General features: G+C 36.1%; 4 protein-coding genes across 5 annotated transcripts; 2 read left to right on the top strand and 2 right to left on the bottom strand.

The window, feature by feature from the left end:
- Positions 1–2,098: 2,098 nt before the first annotated feature.
- On the bottom strand, positions 2,099–2,865 carry LOC111789123 (uncharacterized). 2 transcript variants are annotated; one of them, XM_023669770.2, is made up of 2 exons: positions 2,765–2,865; positions 2,099–2,649 (listed from the first exon to the last, which is right to left on the bottom strand). In XM_023669770.2, the coding sequence occupies exons 1-2, from the start codon at positions 2,844–2,846 to the stop codon at positions 2,264–2,266; spliced, it is 468 nt and encodes a 155-aa protein (XP_023525538.2). In that variant the 5' UTR covers positions 2,847–2,865; the 3' UTR covers positions 2,099–2,263. The 2 variants fall into 2 exon arrangements, with proteins under 2 accessions (XP_023525538.2, XP_023525539.2); XM_023669771.2 differs by having other exon boundaries at positions 2,099–2,643.
- A 7,758-nt stretch (positions 2,866–10,623) lies between these two features.
- LOC111789422 (PHF5-like protein) lies at positions 10,624–14,437 on the bottom strand. Its single transcript, XM_023670190.2, has 2 exons — positions 14,249–14,437; positions 10,624–11,235 (listed from the first exon to the last, which is right to left on the bottom strand). The coding sequence occupies exon 2, from the start codon at positions 11,186–11,188 to the stop codon at positions 10,856–10,858; it is 333 nt and encodes a 110-aa protein (XP_023525958.1). The 5' UTR covers positions 11,189–11,235; positions 14,249–14,437; the 3' UTR covers positions 10,624–10,855.
- A 1,862-nt stretch (positions 14,438–16,299) lies between these two features.
- LOC111785613 (protein PMR5) lies at positions 16,300–20,770 on the top strand. The gene is made up of 5 exons (XM_023665991.2): positions 16,300–16,768; positions 16,862–17,033; positions 17,733–17,911; positions 18,000–18,158; positions 20,316–20,770. The coding sequence occupies exons 1-5, from the start codon at positions 16,455–16,457 to the stop codon at positions 20,653–20,655; spliced, it is 1,164 nt and encodes a 387-aa protein (XP_023521759.2). The 5' UTR covers positions 16,300–16,454; the 3' UTR covers positions 20,656–20,770.
- A 1,261-nt stretch (positions 20,771–22,031) lies between these two features.
- Positions 22,032–23,976, top strand: LOC111786199 (putative protein phosphatase 2C 25). Its single transcript, XM_023666541.2, has 4 exons — positions 22,032–22,643; positions 23,016–23,348; positions 23,443–23,622; positions 23,713–23,976. The coding sequence occupies exons 1-4, from the start codon at positions 22,161–22,163 to the stop codon at positions 23,872–23,874; spliced, it is 1,158 nt and encodes a 385-aa protein (XP_023522309.2). The 5' UTR covers positions 22,032–22,160; the 3' UTR covers positions 23,875–23,976.
- The last annotated feature ends 517 nt before the right edge of the window (positions 23,977–24,493 follow it).

The raw sequence follows: 24,493 nt of genomic DNA, 5'->3' as shown, positions 1-24,493 counted from the left end.
AGCTTTAAAATCTGGTGGTGGTGGAGGAAATTGCTTCGGCACCACTGGACTAAGAGTAGGATTTTTACCGGGATCAGAATAGTCGTTCATCACAGAAGCTTTAAAATCTGGTGGTGGAGGAGGAAATTGCTTTGGCACCACTGGACTAAGAGTAGGATTTTTACCGGGATCAGAATAGTCGTTCATCACAGAAGCTTTAAAATCCGGTGGTGGTGGAGGAAATTGCTTCGGCACCACTGGACTAAGAGTAGGATTTTTACCGGGATCAGAATAGTCGTTCATCACAGAAGCTTTAAAATCTGGTAGTGGTGGAGGAAATTGCTTCGGCACCACTGGACTAAGAGTTGGATTTTTACCAGGATCAGAATACTCGTTTATCACAATCTCAGTGGCTTGTTTTCCTGAAACTTCAACGCAAATATTAGATGTAGTTTCCACGAAAAGGATGAAATGCATGAACTATGCACATTTAGACTATTTGAAGATAACGTGTTATGTACCTGAATCAGACATAATTCGAGCTGAGCTAACGAGAGCAAACGAAAGCAAAAAGACAAGACAAAGACAACCTTTGAACTCCATCGTGTTTCTTTGTATTTCTTGATGAAATGTGAAGTGTGAGTGTGTGTTTATATATATATATATATAGAAATGAAAATTTTATTCTGTTGAAACTGACCAATGGAATGAAAGGAAAGTAACTATGATTTAAAGGCAAAAAAGAACGTTTTGAACTGGCGTAGTTAATATACCATTTTGCTAAGTATAGGAGGTTGTTTGAACGTTCAACTTTTAATGCATATGTATTATATTTTAATCATTTAACCAATATTAAAAAATTATTACCTAATTTAGTTTATATATATTGCTTATTTGTAATGATTATTATGAATATAAAAGATCTGTCCACGTTTGGAAGATATCGATATCATACCTCGTATGCAATAAGAATAAGGGGATACATGAATGAACTGATACCACATTCAAATGGGAGCAATGCTAGGGATAGGATTACTAAAAATTGTTTAAAAGAATTGAAAGTTACTATTTATACCAATATCATATACTTTCTTTTTCGGTGGCTCAATCATTGAAGATTCATGGTTAAGCGTGTTTTACTTGAAGTAATCTTATGTTCAGTGACTTCTTAGAAATTTTTCATCCTTAGGTGCATGTGAGTGAGGACGAAGCATTCTTGAATAATTCGTGTTAGTTTGTGGAAATGACAAAATCTCTAGGAGGGTAAAAAAAAAAGTAAGAAATGACAAAATCGCTAGGACGGATCATGCTTGAAGAACGATGTGATGTTGTGGAGCTTTTATGGTTCAACTTGACTCTAGAGAACTGCATGTTCAATTTTCCTTCAAAACTCTAATTTTTCTACCCGTTCCTTCAACAAGTCTATCTCTGACACTCATGTCGATATGATTGCCTCGACTTAGCTTTTATGCACATCTTTGTGGTGTGTTAGATGATGTACCGTCCTCCTTAATTGCATCATGGTACTTGTCTTATCTTAGTCCTCGAGTGGTCAATTGGGTACTACTATCGGGTCGTCACCTTGTCTTGTCTACATGGAACCACGGGCTGTTTCCACCCCCATGCACCACTCAATGATCACTTACGAGTTTCCGGAAAGGAGATTTGAAATGCTCTCGAGTTTATGGTACCTTCTCTCTCAGGAATATGGAAAATACTCAAATTTCGTACACAATTTCTTTTGTATAACCATAATTTTTATAAAAACTTTCATAGAAAATTTCTTTTTCAGAGTTACGAACTTTTGATGCAAACAGAAATCATTCATACAAATCTAATGTGTAACAGCCGAAGCACACGACAAAGAATTAATGGCAAATTTCTCATCTTAATTAGCCTAAGATGAGAAATTTTCAAATACTACGTGAGTATGAACAATACTTCTATTTCCGAGGTCCAGATCCTTATTAAAATTAACCAATACGAGGTCTAATGGGAAGAAATATTTGAGGTTACGAAACATATCTACAAATCAGACGATATAAGTATGGCAAAAGAAAGAAATGATTAAGAAAAGTGTACGAAATAGAGAGATTTCAGTGTTCGATATTTTCATATATTGCCATACTAATTTCAATCTTTATTTCATCATAAATGAAGTGATGTGTATACAAAATATAACGTTTTTAGTATCAATAGTACTTCGACACATAAAGTAGTTATTTATTTAAGCTTTCTTGCTGATGTTGCTAGCAACATGTTCCATTTCAACAAACAGATTTGTTTAGGGCTTCGTGACAACGTCAAAATCTTCAAATTGTGGTGGTGGTAGCAGCGCCGACGGTATTATTGGACTATGACTAGGATTAGGACCGGCATCAGGATAGTCGTTTATCACAATCCTATTACCTTGTATTCCTGAAACTTCAACAGGTTCAAATTGTGGTGGTGGTAGCAACGCCGTCGGTATTATTGGACTATGACTAGGATTAGGACCGGCATCGGGATAGTCGTTTATCACAATCCTATTACCTTGTATTCCTGAAACTTCAACAGGTTCAAATTGTGGTGGTGGTAGCAGCGCCGACGGTATTATTGGACTATGACTAGGATTAGGACCAGCATCAGGATAGTCATTTATCACAATCCTATTACCTTGTATTCCTGAAACTTCAATGATTATAATCAAATGTTTGATTCACATATTAAATTGTGTCTATATAAAAGGGATGAAGTGCATGAGCTACATAATTTAGACTATATAAGTTGATAGCGGGTTATGTACCTGAATCAGACATGATTCGAGCTGAGCTGACAAGAGCGAACGAGAGTAAGAAAACGAGGCAGAGACGAGCTTTGAACTCCATGTTGGTTCTTTGTGTTTCTTACAATTGATAATGAAATGTGAAGCGAGATCTATTTATAAGAAATGGAAATTTTATTCGGTTAAACGTGTGAATGGAATGAAAGGTCGAACGAAAATAGATGGAAGGGAATGATGATTTTAAAGGCAAAAAAGGCAAAAAAAGAACATCTTGAAATCTGGCCAAGTTAATACCTTTTGCAATTATAGGAGGTTGTTTGAATGTTTTAACTTTTAATGCATATTAACCCTTCACGTGATAATTATGAATATAAATAAAATTTGTCGACGCTTCCTATTTGATAAAGATAAAATTTGTGATGGTTTCCTTTGCTATAGTTTAACGATAGAATTCTTATATCATACTCGAGTAAAAAAGTGGTATATGAATGAACCGAGACTACATCTGAATAAGAGCGATCTTTAAGATATGATTACTAAGAAATGCTTTAAAAAAAATAGAAACTACCTGTCCCAACAAGGTATACTTTTTTTTTTTTCGGTAGCTCAATTGTAAGAACTTCATAGTTAAACGTGCTTCCTTCTTAGGAATTTTTCATACTTGGTGCATGTGGGTGAGGATAAAACACACTAAAAGGACTCGTGTTAGTCTGCGGAGATAGTCATCACTTTTAATATGCAACAAGTAGGTAGTGTGACTATGTCGTAGGAGAATGTCGGGGTCATCAAGTGTCGAATACAGATTCTGAATCTTGATTCCTATCTTGGACATGAGCTGTAAACACTACAAGAACTCGCTATAGGAGAGATATAATTAAAAAAAAAAAAATTCAATAAAAAACAACCAGCCAAAATAGTAACGTATTAACATAGTTAAACATTGTCATGAAATTAAAGACAGCTAAATATCGATATTTTTTTAGAATTAGTTAGAGTAAAAAAAATATAAAGATACATCATAAAATTAAATAAACAATAAAAATGATTAGTTTAAAGATATCGTATATAACAAAAATAAAAAATACTATAAAAATATTTTAATTGAGTAGGTTTACCTATAATGATCTTAGATAAAGAATCTTAAACTATTAGAAAAATAAAATTAAAAAATATATGAATGGTAATAAAAAATGTTACAATAAATATATAATAAATACATTAGAATTTAGAATTATTTATCTTATAACAAAATGTATTTAAACTAATTTTGTGGATCGGTAACACTAACATTTGAATTTTTAGAATTATTGAATACGATAAACATTTGTTTCAAAATAATTTAAATGTACGTAATAAATTATAATTAATAAACTTATCCTAAACTATATACTTAAATTAAATAATTGTTTGTTAGTTTATTTATATCATAAACAATATATTTAAAGATATAAGATGTGTTTATTTAAAAATAGAATAAAATGTATTAATAGTCTACACACAAATTAAAAATAATAAAATAATATAAAATAATTTGAATAAAATAATTAAAAAGAAACACGAATTTGTCAGGCCTGTGAGGGCACTGGCAAACCAATTAATATAAAAAGATTCTTAATATATTTTATATATTTTTATCTGGCTCGGGTTAATCTGAATGTTTTACCCCATGAACCCGAAACCTAACCAATTCACTTCAGGTTTAGAAAAATGAATCCAACCTTACCCGAAATGCTAATCCAACCCAACCCAACCCTTATGGCTCGGGTTGAGTTGGTCCTGGTTGTCGGGTTGAATGTACATCCCTAATTTCTTCAATTCCTGTTGTCAGGCGGCGCGATTTGCTGGCACGGATGATTTTAGGCACTATAATTTTAGACTTCTTTTGGAGCTTACCAATAGAGATTTTTATATTAGAGTCAACAGCGATGTCATTGTCAGCTTAGGTATATGTTAAAATTATTTTTTCTCTATAGAAATCGATTCAATCTTTGGTTTCATCTGGTTATTTTAGGAGCTTTGATTATGCGTTGCTTTATGATTTATTGCAGCTACTCTCGGATCAACTTTAGCTGCACATCGAACAAAGCCTCGAGTTTATATTGGTTGCATGAAGTCTGGACACTTCCTCTCACAGAAGTGAGAATTACTTCCATGTTTGTAGTTACCGCTAATTGTCGAAATCTGTAATATTTGATTTTTCTTTGCCACGAGAGTAAAGTAGCATTGGATATTTGGTGGAGAAGGAAACAAGTACTTTCGTCATGCCACGGGGCAATTTTATGCAATTTCAAGGGAGTTAGCAAAGTATATATGAAAGAATCAGTAAGTTGTCATCCTCACAATCCGAGATTGCTTCACTAATCATCTTTTCTTATCAACACATTGTTTCTAATCCGTTCTCATATAGTTGGCAAAGCTAATTATAATTATCTTTCATTCTAAGTTATAATTTGTATCGACGTGCTTCATATTGGCCTAGAGTTTGCTCCCGTAAATATAGTCATCCAGCTCACTTCAAACCAACAAGGCTCTATTCTCGCTTGGAGATTATTAAAAAAATCCACCGTGCTTTTTATATAAAACTAGCACAATTACATCATTCTGAATTAAATATGTGCATGTGCTACATAAATATGCTAACGAAGATGTCTCCAAATTTTCCTATATTGTGATAACATTATTTGAAATTTTAAATGCATCATCGCCTACTTAAGTTGATGTAAGTGGTCAAGAGCTTGAAGGAATGCATTGTGTCGTATTATTTGTTGAAGTAAGAATCTTGCTTATCGATGCAACCTATAACCGTAGTGCAACTGTAAGTGTAAGTGCATTATCTCTCATTGAAGTGATTGTCCTTCCAACATTCCGTCATGACACAAGACCACCAAAATCATATGTTTTCTTATTTTGTTGGCTTGATTTTCTTTATGTTATTATTACTCTTTTAAATTCTCATCTTCCAACCCCGTCCACAAATAAAGTTTGCTTGTTGAATTTATTATGGGCTGCAAAAACCTTTTCAGTCCTTAGTGTTTTTACGTGTTAATCATATTTTTTAGAATACACTGTAAAGATTCTTTTTCTTTTACTGGTTTGTCTTCATATCATAGGTGACAGACTTCACATCATAGGCGATGGGATTGGGTGTTTGTTTACGGCCCTATGCTACTTAACATTCTCTCAAAATTATGAAATATAGTAAGGTTAAACTGGAGGTAGCAGTGGCACGAAGAATGTAAAAACTCCTACGTCAGGTATCGTGCTGACATAGATCCTTTTGGTTTTTGCTTCCGTTATTTTTTTTGATGAACATAGACTCCTACGTCAATGTTTCGATGAACTATTGTGTGTATTCGTCCTTCGTAGAAGTATGTTCTGACATGGATATTTTGAGCTAGATCGATGTTTATTGAATACGGAAGATTGTCGGTATTAAGAATGTATACCTCATTCGAACATGGTTGCATTTTTACTTGAAAAAAAAAAGTAGCACGTTGCTTGAATATTTAAAAATAATTAGTAAGTAGCTCCCCTATTCGGTTAGGAAAGGCAAACACATGCAATCATGATGTGACCTACGAACATCATGACATTGGTCTTTACTTTCCAGTTCGGACATAATTGAATGTGTAGTACTTCTCTATACACGGCTCAGCAAGCACACATGGACCCACCAAGCAGGTTCAGACACCATACCCTCTGGGTTTAACTGTCGGGCTAGCGTATAGTCACCTTATTGGAAGCCACCGAGGGAAAGAAGCAAGCATAATATCACGGTATACATAATATTGTAGTGTACGTCTCCGTATTAATCATAACGGAAGTATCCCGATACACTTGACATACAAAATACATGAGGTCTTAGAGCATCAAAACATGACATATAATTATAATACAAATCATACCTTATTCTTTTCCTAACATAGCGCTCCTATGAGACATACGTATGTAATACGTATCATATGTTTCACGATTAATATATCTGTCTTTCTAATGTCTCATAGACATAGAGCAGATAAATTAACATAGTTTACATGACGTAGCATATGGAAGTTCATACATCATACAATATCGATAGCACAACATAATTTCATACCATATCATATCATAGTATATAACAGATACCGTAGCATAACATAATATAGTACCCGTCAACCAATCACAAGACTCTCGTCTAGGCACCACAGAACACACGTCATTCATACGGCAAACAAGTCATTGAACCAAGTCAATAGTAAAGCCACTTGGTTGCCCAGAATTACTAATTATTCCTCGATTTGCTTCTTACCCATGACATAACTTTGGTTAAAAAATAAGTTAAAAGTGACCAAACAATAGTCATACTTACCTCAAACGCCGCTAAATATGTCTGAATGTAAACTAGTTAGATTAGATCTCGATATGTTTTGGACATAACGAGTATAATAGAAACCTTAATAGTAACAATGTCCTTTTAAGTTTGATACATAGATAAAGGGCATGGATGCAAAGAGATATCATAATGTTTTTATTGTTGTACTAATCTCATCGAGTAGTTGCCACAATCATTTTACCAATGATTTGCTTGCCATTCGCTTCTCATTAATCTTCCAACTCCTTATATCCTACCAAAATTAACAAACAATAATAAGAACAACAACGAGTACTTACGAACATAATCATTCATACAAATTGAATCGAGTAAACTATTGGAATAGGAAGATCTAATGTAATTGTCAAAGCCCACGCTACGCTGGTAGATATTGTCTTCATATTTATGTGGGATTTCACAATTCACCCCATTGGGGACCCAACATCATTAATGGCACACCACTTGGTGTCTGGATCTGATATCGATATCATTTGTAACGGCTCAAACCCACCATTAGTAGATATTGTCCACTTTGGTTCATTACCTATCGTCGTTTGTCTTATAGTTTTAAAATGCGTCTAATAGGGAGAAGTTTCTACATCGTGATAAGAAATGTTTCTTTTCTCTCTCCAATCAATGTGGGATCACACATAATAGCCCGAAAATTTGATCAACCCAATCTAACTTGTACTGATTTGAGTTCAATTATAAATTTATCTGAGTTAGTTTAGTTCAAATAATTAAAAATTTATGAATTAAGATAAATTTATAGTTATCAAAACTAAATAAAATCATTATTAATCAATAAATAAGTCACTTTGATAAATCAACGTAAACATAATTCAACTGACATAAAATATATAATCAGAGTAAATTCTAAAATCTTATACTTATGTTCTAAGCTACACATAAATCCAACTAAAAACACGAAGCACCTAATAATATATTATCGAAAATTATTTAATGTGGTTATTTGTTTTTAACTATCATATACAATAGAGTAAATTACGAGTTAAATATCGTCCCAACTCTCAAATAATAATTTACGAGTACTATAATCTTACCTTCGACACCAAGAGGATGGTGGGGTTCGTGTCGATGATTGGCACGAGCATCACCATAGTCTCGTAATCCAATCATCTCATCATGTCCTGTAACATTTCCAATCATAAAACTCATTCAAACTATCGAAAATCTAAATTTCGCTATCACATTCAAAAGTATTTTTTAAACACTTAGAAAATTCATAACGAACAAAAATGGTTATGAAGAAGAAGAGGGTTTTGTTCTTACTTTCTGTGCTTGCAATTGGATTTGCAGGTATGTTGCGAGCTTCAGAAGGTGCAACAATGGCGGCAGTAGAGAGAAGGAAAAAGAGGAGAGAGAAGTAAAGGGAAGATCGAGAAGCCATTAATTTATCTTTATGTCTCTTCCTGGTTCTCTCACCTTATGATATGGAGAAGAAAACCCAAAAGACTCCATATTTATAGAGAGAGAGACCTCAAAATGGCTCTCCACTATGAGTTTTGGGTATGGAAAGAAATGGGTTTTCTTTTGTTTACTGTTTTAAATAAAGTTCTTGATGGGAAAAGATTTTGCTCGTTCGTGTTTCATAACGAGTCGAACTATCTTTGTGGTTGGATTAAGAGCAGTGCATCGACGAATTTTTTTCACTATTGTAAGATCACTACAACTGACTCTATTTTGACAGATCTTTTCTTGTTTTGATATACAAAGTATCGGACTTTACTACGATTAGTCTTAAGAAATTTTGAACTGGAATGTTTATACTTACTTCAATAAAGAAGTACGGGCTTCTTCGATAAAACGCAGTAATTCAATTTTGTAGCTAAAATGATGTATAGAGTTATGAAATATCGTTCTAGTGTAATTATGGAGTTCGACATTTAAGAAAGGAAGTGTGTTTGCCCTATATCTTAGTTAACTATAGAAAGCCTTGTTTAATGGCTTTGATTTAAGAAATTTATTAGAATCATGTGGGATAAAGATAATGGTTAAACCTAATCATACACTCATGTTGTAATCACAATGGTACGTTTAACTAAAAATACTAAGAATGTGTATCGATGAAAACATTAAAAATATACCAAAACAAAAAAAAAAAAAAAAAAAAAAAAAAAAAAAAAAAAAAAACTAGAATTACGTTATTATATGAGATCTATAAGACTAAGTTAGTAGCTCATGTTAAGTTCACCTCTTTCAATGAACCATACAAGAATTTTGGCGTAAAGAAACCCTAGAAATTATCGACCTAAAATGGTTTGGTCGGGAATAAGTCAATCCAGATATAGTTCAATGAATAAGACACAATTTATCATCTCAAAAGTCGATGGTTTCATTCTTCACTTCTGTAATTCTTGAAGTAGATATAATCAAACTATCACGAACCTCAAAAATTTAAGTAAATTAAACATTAAATTACTAAAGAAGCTCATAAATTACATTAAAGAACCCTGTTTTCTATGAGTCTTCTAACACATCCAAAGCATAGATGAGTTATGGGTTCAAGCAAATGAATGAAAGAGGGTATTTCTGTTCCAAAGTCAAAAGAAAGATGATAGCTATAGAAGAGGTTCCAAATAGTGCAACCAATATGCTTACTCAAAAACCAGGTTTCAACTTTCAAGCCATGCCATGATTTAGCTCCTCTAATTTGCTACCTTCTCTTCAGTTGACTTACACTAATGGCACTTCAATCAAATAATGAAATGAATACAATTTGAACTTCTCTTTGTTCAACTCTTTGTAGGCATGAAACGAATATCTTTAAGATATTCCAAAACCTTTTCTCAATCAATTTTAATACCTAACTTATATGTTAACTCTATAACATTTGTTTTTAATCTCTCTCAATCTTGCTTTCAAACTCCCTTTCAAAATATGTTCTCCATTTTCTAAAACCTTCTTCTCAAAACGAGACCAAAGGCTTGAACATACGTTGCTCGACCGTAGGCGACGTGATCCTAAGTTGGCTTGGCTCACTCTCAATGCAGAGAGTGCCGAACAATCGCCAAATCCGCTGCCAAAAAAAGTGCGATTGTAACACAATATTTGATACTGATGTCACAATCTCTTATGAATTGTGAAAACATTCAATGGCCATTAATGGAAAGAACAAATGCCCTCTCTTTCAGTCAAAAGAGAAGTGAAGTGATGAAAAGGAAACGAACATGGAGCATGAAAACATTCAAAGAAATTCCACTACCAACAGGCATATGAGCACCTACAAATCTCAAACCAAACCTGTCCATCCCATCAACTATGGATCCCAAAATTCACTGTATTTTGGTTGACTTTGAGCATTTAACTTCTCTTCCCTTATTTGAAGGGTGGAGGGACCTCCTCCCTTGCATCATTACTCTAGTAAAACAGAAGATTGACATTCAAATCTCAATCGCATTTCCTTCTAGACCAACCAAGGCACAAACTAAGAAAAATGCACATGAAGTTTCAATATATCACGATGGAAGGAATATTCATACCCTTTTTTTCTGTTTGTAACAGCCTCTTCAACAATTTCTTCTCCATTAATTTGGTTGAGCAAAGTTCCTATCCATCAATATAAACACAACAATACAAGCAGCACAATCAATATAGTTTTTGATGCTAGTGAATGGCACCGGCCCTGGCCTTGATCAAACGACTGTTCTCATCAGCATATACATACATGTCTAAGAGAGTTTGTGATTAGAAATCCGAAATCGGTCAGATTACAGTAAGATCCATCCTTTTTTTTAACTTTAACGTTTCTTGAACCCGTATTTCTTACGTTCATAGAATAAGTCTGTTTTTGCACTCCCTAAGTTAACGATCTTTGGACATCCATCTCTATCTTTCTCCTGCTGTGTACACTCTTTGCAGTAGTAGGCATCTGAGATTCCTACTCCTCCACAGATAACACAACGGCCTTGGAAAGACCCGTAATTGCATTCATCACAAACACGAACAAGCGTACAGGGACGGACATAAGAATCACAGATTACACACTTCCCATCACACTTCTCACAGAGTCGGCCAATGGCAATTCCTGGCTGCTTTCTGCACATAATCAAATCGGGATGATGCTTGGCCATGCTTTTTGTAACTGCAACAAGCTCTCAAGTCCGGTAAAGTTTCTAACCTGCAGATGTGTTATCAAACTTGAAGTTTTAGCATAAACTTCAAGCACCTCACTAAAGGGAGATCTTATCATAAAAATAAACAGTTAGGTATACGAATTAAGCCACACAAAACAGATGGACAAGTAGCAATTAGAGAATGTTAGTAAATATGACATAGAATCACATCAAGCCTCTTTCCACGGGTAATAAGCCTTTATCTCTACCAATTCACAATGAGTAAGAAATCATTATGGTCCCAGTGTATCCAACTAAAGCAAATAACAGATCCAAATGACTGAACTAAATAAGATGAATATCTGCACAACTGGATACTAGAACCAAACTTCAAATTTCACTCTTCATATAAAGCTACTGCTCCAAAAAACCAAAAAAATTGCATCATGGTATATATTCACACTGAAGTTGGAGTTCTTAGTACCAAGTGAATAATTTAACTGGAAACGTGATAAAATTACGGGCGAACCTTCTATCCCTTAACATTTAAAATGCATGTTGCACAATAATCCCAATTAAGATACATGGAAACCATAATCGAAGCACAAAAATAAAAACTAGAGAATGTAGCAAATGAATTTCACTACTAGCTAACAATGAGAAATAATATGAATCTGGTTGTTTGAGCCTTCAATTATTTTAATTAATGCTCTAACCACAAGAGTCAACTTGATAGGTCTACATAAATATAGCTACTAGTTAAAGCACTGGCCACATTCTCCAGTTGTTCATATTTTTAGCGCTCATTGTGTTCTCCATGTCCATTCATGAGGCATCTGTTTATTGTTAGTCTCGAGCTGAGGCATCTGTTTATTGTTAGTCTCAAGCTGAGGCATCTGTACATGCTACCTCCACCGTCTAGATGTCTTTCAATCCTTCCAATTAGTTTTATAAAGTAAAATTTGATCTCCTACCTCCTCCAATTTCCACCACACTTTGGTTGTGCCTACATTCATAAGTTCCATTGAACACAACCATATTAGTACTTTGCCTTTATGGCCATGTAACAACCCAAGCCTCCCGCTAGCAGATATTGTCATCTTTGGACTTTCCCTTACAAGCTTCCCCTCAAAGTTTTAAAATGCATCTATTAGAGAGAGGTCTCCACACCCTTATAAAAAATGTTTCGTTCTCCTCCCCAACCGACGTGGGATCTCACAATCCACCCCCCTTCGGGTCCCAGCGTCCTCGCTTCCTTTCTCCAATCGATGTGGGACCCCCCAATCCACCCCTCTTTGGGGCCCAGCTGGCACACTGCCTCGTGCCTCCCCCCCCTTCAGAGCTCAACCTTCTCGCAGGCACATCACCCGGTGGCTCTAATACCATTTGTAACCGCCCATACCCACCACTAGCAAATATTGTCCTCTTTCGGTCTTCCCTTCCAGGCTCCCCCACAAGGTTTTAAAACACGTCTGCTAGGAAGAGGTTTCCACACCCTTTTAAAGAATGTTTCGTTCTCCTCCCCACCAACGTGGGATCTCATACTCCACCACCCATCTAAAGGAAAGTGCTCAAATTTACAAAGTTCGTACATTTTTCCTCAAGAAGCTCACCACACTTATACCAAAATAGAGTTTTGATAATACCCACTCACAGGTTCAAGGATCTCGTCCTCATGTCACATCCTAGGACAAGGACTCTATCTTGCTGGATTGAAACAAATTGTGGCAATCTCTAATACCTTTGTTCCAAAACAACAAATACAAAGAGAAAAGTGGAGGCCAAGATCCAAAACAGGTGCTGATATTGCAATGTTAAAGCACGAATAATAGCAATGACAAACAAATGCCTTTTAAATAAACATTAAGAACAACAAATGAGAGCTAAAATAGGAACTACCAGAAGAAGGTGGTCATGCCTTCAACTACTAGCTAATTGTCTAAATGTGTGAATCTAACAAAATTAACTCTGGCTGAAAGATTCCTCCACCGTTTGATTGATAAAAAAAATAAAAGCCAGAGATTTGAGAAGTTATTCAATTTTTCCAAGTTTAAAAGTGAAATTCTAACCCTTGAGTCTTAGGAAAAAAATTAATGATCCCTAACAACATTGTTCTATTAGGAATAAGGAAAGGTAACTCAGGTGGAGGGATTCAAACAACATTCAAGGGTTGAGGGATTCGAACCACTACCCCCTTGATCAAAAGTATATGTCTTAACCAATTGAGTTGTACTCAGATCAGCGATAACTCAGCAAGTTAGATGCTTAGGTTAGACATTATTCTATCTCTTAGTGCTTGTATATTATTTTGGATAACCTAGCAACAAAAGTTACTAACTCTCTCATCGTTCCATTCATTCTTCTCCCTCTCCTTTCTTTCTCTACCCCCGACCCTTAACCCTATAAGCATAGAATCAAATACTAAATTTCAAATTTGAAACACCAAAAAATCAACTCAACCCAAGCACCATTCTACATCCCCTCCCCATTTATTCTTCTCCTTCAATGCCACCGATAGTTTTGTAGCAAGAGAGAGATAGGGAGGACCTACTAAAATTATGTGATTGGCTTAAAGTTTCGACTCAACACCTCTCAATCTATATCCATATTATAAATAAAAGTGGCTAAAAGGGACAATCTTTAGTCCCCTTCAAACCTTCCACTTTTTAAACAATATCTATGTTAACCCGAATAATTTCTAAATCCTTTTAAACCAAGCACGTGAAGTACAAAGCATCTAGATGACTCTTATTTCCCGTAAATTCAAGTATCATTGGCTATGGTATTGATTAATCCGCGGGAGAGAATTTCAATTTTCAAAAAAAAAAAAAAAAAAAACACAAGGTCATCTCCTAGCTACAATCTACAAATGGATAATTATAGTTATGATTGAGGTTGTCTGGTCAATCAAAATAACCCCGACAAGCTAGCGATTAAATGAGAACTGGATAATAAGAGAGATTCTTCAACTGATTGTCGGATAAATCAAGAGGAAGGAGATGCTGAATAATTCAGTAGAGGCGAAAGAAATGTACAATTCAATGAAGAAAGAAAGATGGAGATCGATCGAGATAGTACCAGAAACGACAAGAGAGTAGAACAACAACTCAAATCCGCTACGATGGAGGCTGCGGCAGCGGAAGCAGAAGAAAAACGGCCGCGACAGTGACGCAGAGGTATATTACCGAAAGAGAAGGGCGCAAACGGAACTGCTGGTTGGTGTGAGATGGAATGGGCGGGAAGGTCCGGGAAAGAAGAAGAACAAATACCATTTAGGGCAAAATTGTTGGGCTGAAGGGATATGGGCCTTAGAGGATGAGCGATGGGCTGGACCCAAACCCACTTGTTTTCTTCCTCCAAAACTTTTTTTTTTTTTTTTTTTTTTTTTTTTTTTTTTTTTTTTTTTTTTTTTTTTTTTTTTTTTTTTTTTTTTTTTTTTTTTTTTAGAGATGTCCATCGAGCGGATGGGGATTAAGGACTAATGGTAACGATCGGTCGGGGTAAGATCTTTGAGACTCCTACATGTAGGGTCATTGCTAACGTCCCTCTAGCTCCTAAATATCTCCCACGAGAGGTATAACAACTCAAGCTCACCGCTAGCCGATATTGTTCTTTCCGAGTTTTTTCTTCTAAGCTTTCTTTCAAGATTTTAAAACGTGTTCTTTAAAGTTCAGAGCCAGACACCAAGTGGTGTGCTAACACTAGAGATCCCACATTAATTTGAGAGAGGAATAAAAGTGTGAAAACCTCTCTCTAATAGACGCGTTTTAAAACCTCTAAGGGAAAGCCCATAAATAACCATATCTACTCACGGTTGAGCTTGGGCTGTTACAAAAGAACTCATCATCGTGTATTTAAAGAAAAAATATATATATTGAATGATTCACATTAAATATGGTAATCGATGTTTTATTAATTAAAATATGCTCGTACATATTTAAAAAAACAAAAAATAATGAACATAACTTTAATAATATATATTAAATAATAATAATAATAAATGTTAAATTATTAACAAATTAAACTACATAAAATGACTAAATTAGGTTTTAACCATTAATTTCTTACATTTTTGCCAATGTAATAAGTAATAATTTAACGACTAATAATGAATATTAACCATTTTTTTTAATTAAAAATTTTAAAATCTAAACGAACCTGATTCTTTATTTAACTTTTCTACAAAGAAAAAAACTTTCTACTATTACTTCTTTTATTAAAAAAAAAAAAAAAATTATAAAAAGTTAGTGTTCTAAAAAGTTGGAAGAGAAAAAAATATATATATAAAAGGAGAAATTATCCTCTACGGTATATTTAAATTTTATTTTTGACTATTTTATTCTATTTTGTCGAGTCACCTCTGTATCCGTGCCTCCTTTATCACTGAGCGGTCATTTAGGGACTGTAGCTGGTGATCCGGACTGTTTCTCCCTCAACGATGAAGCTTATCCCATCGTCTCACTGGCTGACCTTTACCCCTGTTATTTTGAAATCATATATAGTATTTAGAGTTTGCCTCGATTTGGTACCGCTCTCGTGGCCCACACTAAAACAGTGCTTTACCCCTAGATGTCTAGTCAACTACTGCACCTCAACGTATTTCGAGGAGAACCAGCTAGCTCTGGGTTCGAGTGGCATTTCACCCTTAACCAGAACTCATCCGTTGATTCTTCAATATTAGTCGGTTCAGACCTCTACTTAGTTTCACCCAAGTTTCATCCTGGTCATGAATAGATCATTCGAAACCATACAGCGAAAACCATTTAATTTGTGGATTACTGTCTCAAAATGAGCATACACTATAACAGGTCGCGTGAAGGGTGGATATGTATTAGATAGCAAATACAGATCTTATCATTTAATTTTTTTCACGATTTTAAATACATTAGTCGACCTATTAGACTCGGAATTAAAACGTTAAGAATCAAAACGTTAGAAAACTTGAACACGACACTTAGGAGGGTGTTTAGCAAAGCAAAGAAAAGAACATGTGCCTTTCAATTGCTTGTTTCCTTCCCTTTTAACCAAAAGCCAATTTGAATCAAACCCCACGCAAGCAATCCCCAATTCCACAGCGTAACAACAAGCTTGCCCATTGAAATCCCAAAGCCTTTTTGGCCCCCATCGCCCTCTGCGCCATTACCCAACTGGCTCCCATTAACCCTTTGTCTCCGTCTTCAATGGCCTAATACAATCCCACCCATTTCCCCATTTGCGATTTCCCTCTTCCTTTTACAAGATTTGCCAACAAAACCCTTCTCTGCTCGTTTCTCAAGCACCTCTAATGGGGTTTTGTCCTTGTTTAGCATCATTATGCCTCTTTTTGCTTCATTCCCAGTTGGCTTCTTCAGCTTTGATACTCAGTTTGAAGCACCACTACCGCAACAATGACCACCACAATCGGCGGCCGGTGCTCCAAGCCAACCAGACTAGCTGTGCTCTGTTCTCCGGCACTTGGGTCCGAGATGACTCGTACCCACTTTACCAATTTTCAAACTGTCCCTTCATTGATGCCGAGTTCAACTGCCAAGCTTACGGCCGACCCGATTCAAACTACCTCAAGTACCGATGGCAGCCGCTCGATTGCGAGCTCCCAAGGTCTGAAATCGAAAACCCAGTTTGGTTTTGTTTGTTGTTTTTTTGTTTGTCATTCACATTTTGATGGATCCTGCTGTAGCGTTTTGATTAAAGGTTCGATGGGGCTGAGTTTTTGACGAGAATGAGAGGAAGAACTGTGATGTTTGTTGGTGATTCATTGGGGAGAAACCAATGGGAGTCATTGATTTGCTTGATATTAGCATCTGCTCCACAAACGCCCACTCAAATGGTTAGAGGAGAACCACTTTCAACCTTCACATTCCTGGTGAGTAAACATTCTTAACCTTAAGATTTCATTTAAACATTGCTCAAATACCCACAAAAAACAGCTAAACTCATAGATCTTAGTGATATCAAGTCTTAATCTCTGTTGGGTTTTGACATTATAGGATTAGAACTCTGAATCTCTGGTTGTTTTTGGGAAGGAACAATAAACTATCAACTTTAAGACGATTATTGATATCATTTCTGCTCGATTTGGATGGAATCTCTTGCTCTAGTGATACCAAGTCTTAATCTCTGTTGGGTATTGACATTTTAGGATTAGAACTCCAAATTCTGTGCTGTTTTTGGGAATGAACCATAAACTATCCACTTTAAGACGATATTTGATATCATTTCCCCTGGATTTGGACGAAATCTCTTGCGCTAGTGATACCAAGTCTTAATCTCCATTGGGTATTGACATTTTAGGATTAGAACTCCAAATCCCGTGCTGTTTTTGGGAATGAACCATAAACTATCAACCTTTAAGACGATAATTAATATCATTTCTGCTTGATTTTGATGAAATCTCTTGCTCTAGTGATACCAAGTCTTAATCTCTGTTGGGTATTGACATTTTAGTATTAGAACTCCAAATCCGTTGCTGTTTTTGAAAATAAACCATAAACTATCAACCTTTAAGACGATAATTGATATCATTTCAGCTCGGTTTGGTTGATAGAGTTAAGTCATTATGCAGGAATATGGGTTAAATTTGAACTATTACAAAGCGACTTATCTGGTGGACATAGAAATAGAAAATGGGAAGAGAATCCTGAAGCTAGAGGAGATATCAATGAATGGCAATGCTTGGAAAGGAGCTGATGTGATATCATTCAACACTGGCCATTGGTGGAGCCACACAGGCTCTCTGCAAGGGTTTGTTTGATATTGAACTTGAAACCTTGATTGATATGATCTGATCTGATCTTGATGTGATGAACGGTGTTGATTGTGTTTGTTTCAGGTGGGATTATATGGAATCTGGAGGATCATATTACCAAGACATGGATCGGTTGGCTGCAATGGAGAAGGGTCTAAGAACATGGGCTGATTGGGTTGATAAGAACATTGATGTTACTACAACAAGGGTTTTCTTCCAAGCTATCTCTCCCACTCATTACAAGTAAGTCTCTTTTTTTCTCTGTCTTTATTGTTTTCCTCCATTATTGAATGTTGGCTTGGAGCCCTACAAAAAATTTGTTCCCATGCTCGCTTAGCCTCTTCTCGGTTATCCGTTTAGATCTCACAGTAGATAATTACCATTTTAGCCCTTTTAGTTTTACGAGTCGAATAAATTACGAGTTCAATCTCTAAACTTTGGTTATCCCTTCAGACTTCATCGTTGATAATTACCATTTTAGCCCTATTAGTTTTACTAGTCGAGTAAATTACAAGTTCAGTCTCTAAACTTTAGTTATCCCTTCAGATCTCACCGTTAATAATTACCATTTTAGCCCTTTTAATTTTACGAGTCAAATAAATTATAAGTTCAGTCCCTAAACTTTGGTTATCTCTTCAAATCTCACTGTAGATGATTACCATTTTAGCCCTTTTAATTTTACGAGTCGAGTAAATTACAAGTGTAGTCTCTAAATCTTGGTTATCCCTTTAGAGCTCACGGTAGATAATTACCATTTTAGCCCTTTAGTTTTATGAGTCGAATAAACTACAAGTTCAGTCCCTAAACTTTGGTTACCGCTTCAAATCTCACGGTTGATAATTACCATTTTAGCCCTGTTAGTTTTACCGGATGAATAAATTACAAGTTCAGTCATTAAACTTTAGTTATTCCTTCCTATCTCACCATAGATAATTACCATTTTAGCCCTTTTAGTTTTACGAATTGAATAAATTACAAATTTAGTCTCTAAACTTTTACATTTGTATCTATTTGGTTCTTCTGGTTATCCCTTTAGATCTCACGGTAGATAATTACCATTTTAGCCCTTTTAGTTTTACTAGTCGAAAAAATTACAAGTTTAGCCTCTAAACTTTTTTACATTTGTATTTATTTGGTTCTTGAATTTTAAAAAGTGTCTAATTATAATAAAAAATAAATAAATCAGAAAAATTATATAAAAAACTTCGAACTTTAGGCATGAAAGCATAATTCACCGGCTAATTTAGAAGTTTGAATAACCATTTTGACGTTCTGAAATAAAAAATAATTATATTTTAGCCTCTGAACTTTCAAGTTTATCCAATTTTAACCCCTCAACTTTCGAAGTGTCTATTTTAGTCAATGAATTTTTAATTTTATTCCATCTTAGTCCACGAACTTTTAAAATGTCTAATTAAATAGACGTTTTAAAAGCGGAAGGACGAAAATGAAATTAAAAAAAGGAAAAGACGATTTTACCCCAAGGAGGAAAATATCTTTCACAACTTTAACATAATCCAACGGTGTCGGTGGGACAGATCAATTTTGAGAATTATATAGATAAACGAATATATATATATTTATTGTAAGATATTTTCAAGACATTTAAAAGGGAAATATAAATTGTAAATAAGGATGCTTCTTTGAAGCTTCATGGTCCCACGTGTTGGGTTGTCTTAATTTCCTGAATTGAAAATGATATGAAATCAAAGCATCTTTCCAACATTATGTCTTATTCCCTGAATTTGTAACATAAGTCATCTTAGGTTTAGCTCTTATTTTATTTAATCAAATGGTATCAAAGCGCTAGGTTTTGAGATCCCGTAGATCGGCCTGTGATGTAGGCCCAACCAACTTCCATGGTCCTCTGGCAGATGTATTGGCATTGTAATAACGGGTGTAATAGAATAATATATGTAGTAGATTACAAGAGTCAGACACTGGGTGATGTGTCAATGCGAAGGCTGAGCCCCGAAAAGGGGTGGACACGAGGCGGTGTCCCAACAAGGACACTGGGTACCGAAGGGGGTAGATTTGGGGGGTCCCATATCGAATGGAGAATGGAACGAGTGTCTGCGAAGACGCTGGTCCCAAAGAGGGTGGATTGTGAGATCCCACATTAGTAGGGAGGAGAACAAAGCAGTCTTTATAAGGGTGTGAAAATCTCTCCAAATACGACAATATCTGCTGGTTGTGGGCTTGGATCGTTCCATTCATTGTTGTCATTAATGCCTAACTAATGATATCAAGATTCTTTCTTCTTGACATAGTCAATTCCCTTTCCCTCTTTGCAATACCACTTATACTGATTCTTTTCTATCTGTTCATAGCATTGGTTTAATGAACGGTTAAAATGTTATATGCAACTAAACTTGTTCATGGTTGTGATTATCCGAACAGTCCATCCGAATGGAACACCGGGACAACGTCGACAATGACAACAACAAAGAATTGCTATGGCGAAACGACACCGATGGGGGGGATGACGTACCCAGGTGGGTACCCAATTCAAATGAGAGTTGTGGATGAAGTGCTAAATGACATGAGGAATCCAGTGTACTTGTTGGACATAACAATGCTATCTGAGCTAAGAAAAGATGGGCACCCTTCCATTTACAGTGGTGATTTGAGCCCTGAGCAAAGGGCTAACCCTGGTAGATCAGCTGATTGTAGCCATTGGTGCCTTCCTGGGTTACCTGATACTTGGAACCAATTATTTTACACTGCTTTGTTCTTTTAGATCATCAATCTTATTATTCTTCAATCATACTCAAATTTATTCTCTTCCCTCTCCTTTGATGTAATCCGTGGAGGAATATAGATTATTCGTAATGTAGGGGCACCATTGCAAAATAGTTTTACGTTCGTTGTACTTTACTTATCTTGTTCAATACGTCCTTAAGTTCTCTACCATACGGCTTGCCCAAGGCTGGGAAGCAACACCACAACGTCTCATACTCAACAAGGTTCATGTTGCACGCCCGAAGGCACCTAGACCCCACCGTTCTCAAGCCAACCCAAGTTAGGAGTCAACATTGCAACATTCTATACTCAACGAAGCTCATCTTGACTCTACCCATCGTGCATGTTTCGTTGCTGTGTCGCTGTCAAACACCCTCGAGCTGAAATATTTACGGATTTATAAATTAAAGTAAATTAAACGTTTAGAGATTTATTAGACATAGATTCGAAAATCTCTGACAAATCTTAACTTTTAGGAACAAGACATTAGCTGTATTTACGAACAAAACATTAGCTGTATTGCAAATATGGTCTCAATTTCCTTATCAACACGGAGAGAAGAAGATAAGCATTAAACGCTGCGTTGCATGTGATAGAGACGTTGAGATTCATGACGTCATGTTCAACGGTCGCCTCAAGAAGGAAAAAAAAAACACACTTGAAATTACAGAAATACCCCTTCCTCATTGAGTCCTTATAACGGTAACTTCGCAGAACTGTCCTTAATCTGCGGGGCCCACGAAGGGACAGCTGTCATTTGCTGCGTTCACTCACACTTCCTATTTTCTTTATTTCAGTCAAAAGAATCATTAAATTCCACTTTTGAAAAATAACTCTCTGTTTATAACTTTTGACTTCCTTTTTTCTTAAATTACCTTTTTACCCCTCCCCTTTCTAAGTCTAATTCCTTTTTTACCCCTAAATCTTGACTCCTTGACTTCAATTTTGTTCATAATTAAAAAAAATAAGAGAATAATTTTTTTATAAATAAATTTTAAAATATATAACAACTAACAATATTTGATGTTTGTGATCAATGTTAGTGATGTGTTATGACTTGTGAATGTTTGATACTCGAGCTTTATACGATTTTATTTTTTAATGTTACATGCATTGTGGATAAATAAAATAACCCGACCAACTCAACCCGTTTGAAGTTTTTTGAGTTGGTCTAGAAGATATCTCGAACGAGTATGTATGGACTCGAGTTGCAAAGAAAGGGCAAATTAGGTATTTCACATAAAATGAAAACGAATATTAGTCAAAATACGTTAAGAATAAATCCAAATCCAACTGGCCTACCCCGCTATTAACACGGAATCAAAAAAAACACGACACGCGCGAGCCGTTCCCCCTTTATATTCCCCTGTTTTTTTCTTCCCATTTTTCCAATATCCAAATCCTTCAAATTTCATCTCAATTTCAAGAACAGAAACAAAATTCACATCTGGGTCTTCGATTTTTCGTGTTTTTTAATCTGGGTTTTCTTTAGAAGATCGGAATATGTCCGTCTCCGTCGCCGTTTCGAATTCGCCGGGGTTTTCCCCTTCGTCCTCGATGTTCTGCAACAAGGCGGCGATTATTTCTCCGGCGCCCGAAGCTCTAACACTGACGTTGGCTCATTTGAAGTCGTCTCAGCCTTCGTCGTCTTGCTCGTCTTCGCCGTCTTCCCCTTCTTCCCCTTTTTGGATTAGGTTTCCAAAGCCCCCTTCTGGGCTTTCCGCCGTGGCGCCTATGGCTTCCACTTCTTCTTCTTCGTCTCCGACGTCGTCCAACGCGATTACGAAGAGGAAGAGACCAGCGAGGTTGGATATTCCGTTGACGCCGTTGAGCTTTGGAGCTCTGGCGTCGCCGTCGTCGTCGTTCAGGGACGTGATGGAGGCCGAGAGAGATGGGTATTCTGTTTATTGCAAGAGAGGGAGGCGGAGAATCTCCATGGAAGATCGGTATTCAGCCGCTGTTGATCTTTGTGGCGATTCTAAAGAGGTAAATTGTTTAAGAAATTTCGATTTTAGCTTCTGGGGTTGAGTTTTTACATCAAAATTTTCAATTTTAGCTTCTGGGTTTGAGTTTTTGTATCAAAAATTTCAATTTTAGCTTCTGGGGTTTGAGTTTTTTCATAAAAAATTTCAATTTTAGCTTCTGGGTTTGAGTTTTTGCATCTAAAATTTCAATTTTAGCTTCTGGGGTTGAGTTTTTTCATCAAAATTTTCAATTTTAGCTTCTGGGGTTGAGTTTTTGCATCAAAAATCTCAATTTTAGCTTCTGGGTTTGAGTTTTTGCATCAGAAATTAGAAGGAACGTTAACAAATGAGCAAATTGGACTTAATTTTCTGTAATTGTTCTTGATTTCCACAGGCATTTTTTGGTGTATTTGATGGACATGGCGGTTCAAAGGCGGCAGAATTTGCAGCAAATAACTTAAAGAAGAACATAATGAACGAACTTGAAAGAATGACTGACTATGAACAAGCCATTAAACATGGCTACCTCACCACAGATTCTGATTTCCTCAAGGAAGATCAACGTGGTGGGTCATGTTGTGTAACAGCCCTGATCAAGAAAGGCAACCTCATAATCTCCAACGCCGGTGACTGCCGTGCCGTTCTTAGCAGCGAGGGCATCGCAGAAGCCATCACCTCCGACCACCGCCCGTCTCGAGAAGACGAAAGGCAGCGAATCGAGTCAAGGGTAAGAACAGGAAAAACATCATGATCATAATGATTCATTCCTTAATCAAATATGAATATGAAAATTGAATCTGTTTGATCATTGTGTTCTTCAGGGTGGATATGTTGATCTCTGCAATGGCGTTTGGAGAGTCCAAGGATCTCTAGCTGTAACAAGAGGAATTGGAGATGCTCACTTGAAACAATGGGTGATAGCCGAGCCAGAGACAACGTCGATACGGATCGAAGCTCGACACGAGTTCTTGATCTTGGCCTCCGACGGGTTATGGGAAACGGTAAGCGTCGGTCGATCGATCGAAAGTGGTGTGGAACCTGTTTGATTGCAAATTCTTCATTGTATTGAATTGGGTTTGGTTCATTTTCAGGTGAGCAATCAAGAAGCTGTGGACATTGTGCGCCCATTATGTGTGGGGATTGAGAAGGCAACGCCATTGGAGGCCTGTAAAAAGCTGGTGGAGCTATCACTTTCAAGAGGCTCAGTGGATGATATTAGTGTAGTTCTTATTCAATTGCCTAACTTCATTTGATTTAGGAGGTGTTTAGACTAACCCATAATCCAATCTAATTTTCTTAGTGTAATTGATTCATCAAATTCTTTTGTATTTAATAAACTATAGAGGTTCAAATGATCTCGATCTCGAACGAATCTTGTTCTCACTTTTCATTACTATTCGTGCCCATTTTCGTTACGGGTAGCAGCTAAGATTCTTATTTTACTATGTTCGTGTTTGTACATCGGGTTGTCGGTCGAAAAAGCTTTAGGAGTTCCTCTTCTTCCCTTCACTTAGTTGTATCATATAATATTTTGATCTTCGAACTATGCGGTAATGAACTGTGCATTAATGGAATTCTTCCTAGTCGGACTTAAAACCTTAGTCTTGGAATCGAGCCTAGCCCGCCCTTTTATGTATGTTTCATTCGCATAGGACCCGTTAGGGCTCAAACCATTTTAATAATTTTCGGGCCTTATTGGGTACGCACAAACTTTGATCTTGACCTATTGACTTGACTTGACCGTAGGCCCGAGAAAATTGAACCGAAAAGGTTCAACTGGATTGGTGAACAAACCGAACCTAGTGCATAAGCATGAGTATGGTATTAGGCTAGGTTGCATGAACTGGTTTGGGCTAGTGTAATGTCCGAGCT

The sequence above is a fragment of the Cucurbita pepo genome, chromosome 2 (genome assembly GCF_057944985.1).
Source record: "Cucurbita pepo subsp. pepo isolate OVF chromosome 2, ASM5794498v1, whole genome shotgun sequence".
Lineage (NCBI taxonomy): Eukaryota > Viridiplantae > Streptophyta > Magnoliopsida > Cucurbitales > Cucurbitaceae > Cucurbita > Cucurbita pepo.
Note: the sequence above shows the minus strand (reverse complement) of the source record. Positions and strands in the feature narration are given on the sequence as shown.

Bases quoted from the DNA above. Each gene is read 5' to 3' on its own strand.
- LOC111785613 (XM_023665991.2), top strand. From the start codon at position 16,455: ATGGGGTTTTGTCCTTGTTTAGCATCATTATGCCTCTTTTTGCTTCAT. The intron at 16,769-16,861 runs GTCTGAAATCGA...TTTTGATTAAAG, and splicing joins CTCGATTGCGAGCTCCCAAG to GTTCGATGGGGCTGAGTTTT. The intron at 17,912-17,999 runs GTTTGTTTGATA...TGTTTGTTTCAG, and splicing joins CACACAGGCTCTCTGCAAGG to GTGGGATTATATGGAATCTG.
- LOC111789123 (XM_023669770.2), bottom strand. From the start codon at position 2,846: ATGGAGTTCAAAGCTCGTCTCTGCCTCGTTTTCTTACTCTCGTTCGCT. The intron at 2,650-2,764 runs GTACATAACCCG...TAATCATTGAAG, and splicing joins TCGAATCATGTCTGATTCAG to TTTCAGGAATACAAGGTAAT.
- LOC111786199 (XM_023666541.2), top strand. From the start codon at position 22,161: ATGTCCGTCTCCGTCGCCGTTTCGAATTCGCCGGGGTTTTCCCCTTCG. The intron at 22,644-23,015 runs GTAAATTGTTTA...TGATTTCCACAG, and splicing joins TTTGTGGCGATTCTAAAGAG to GCATTTTTTGGTGTATTTGA. The intron at 23,349-23,442 runs GTAAGAACAGGA...TGTGTTCTTCAG, and splicing joins GGCAGCGAATCGAGTCAAGG to GGTGGATATGTTGATCTCTG.
- LOC111789422 (XM_023670190.2), bottom strand. From the start codon at position 11,188: ATGGCCAAGCATCATCCCGATTTGATTATGTGCAGAAAGCAGCCAGGA.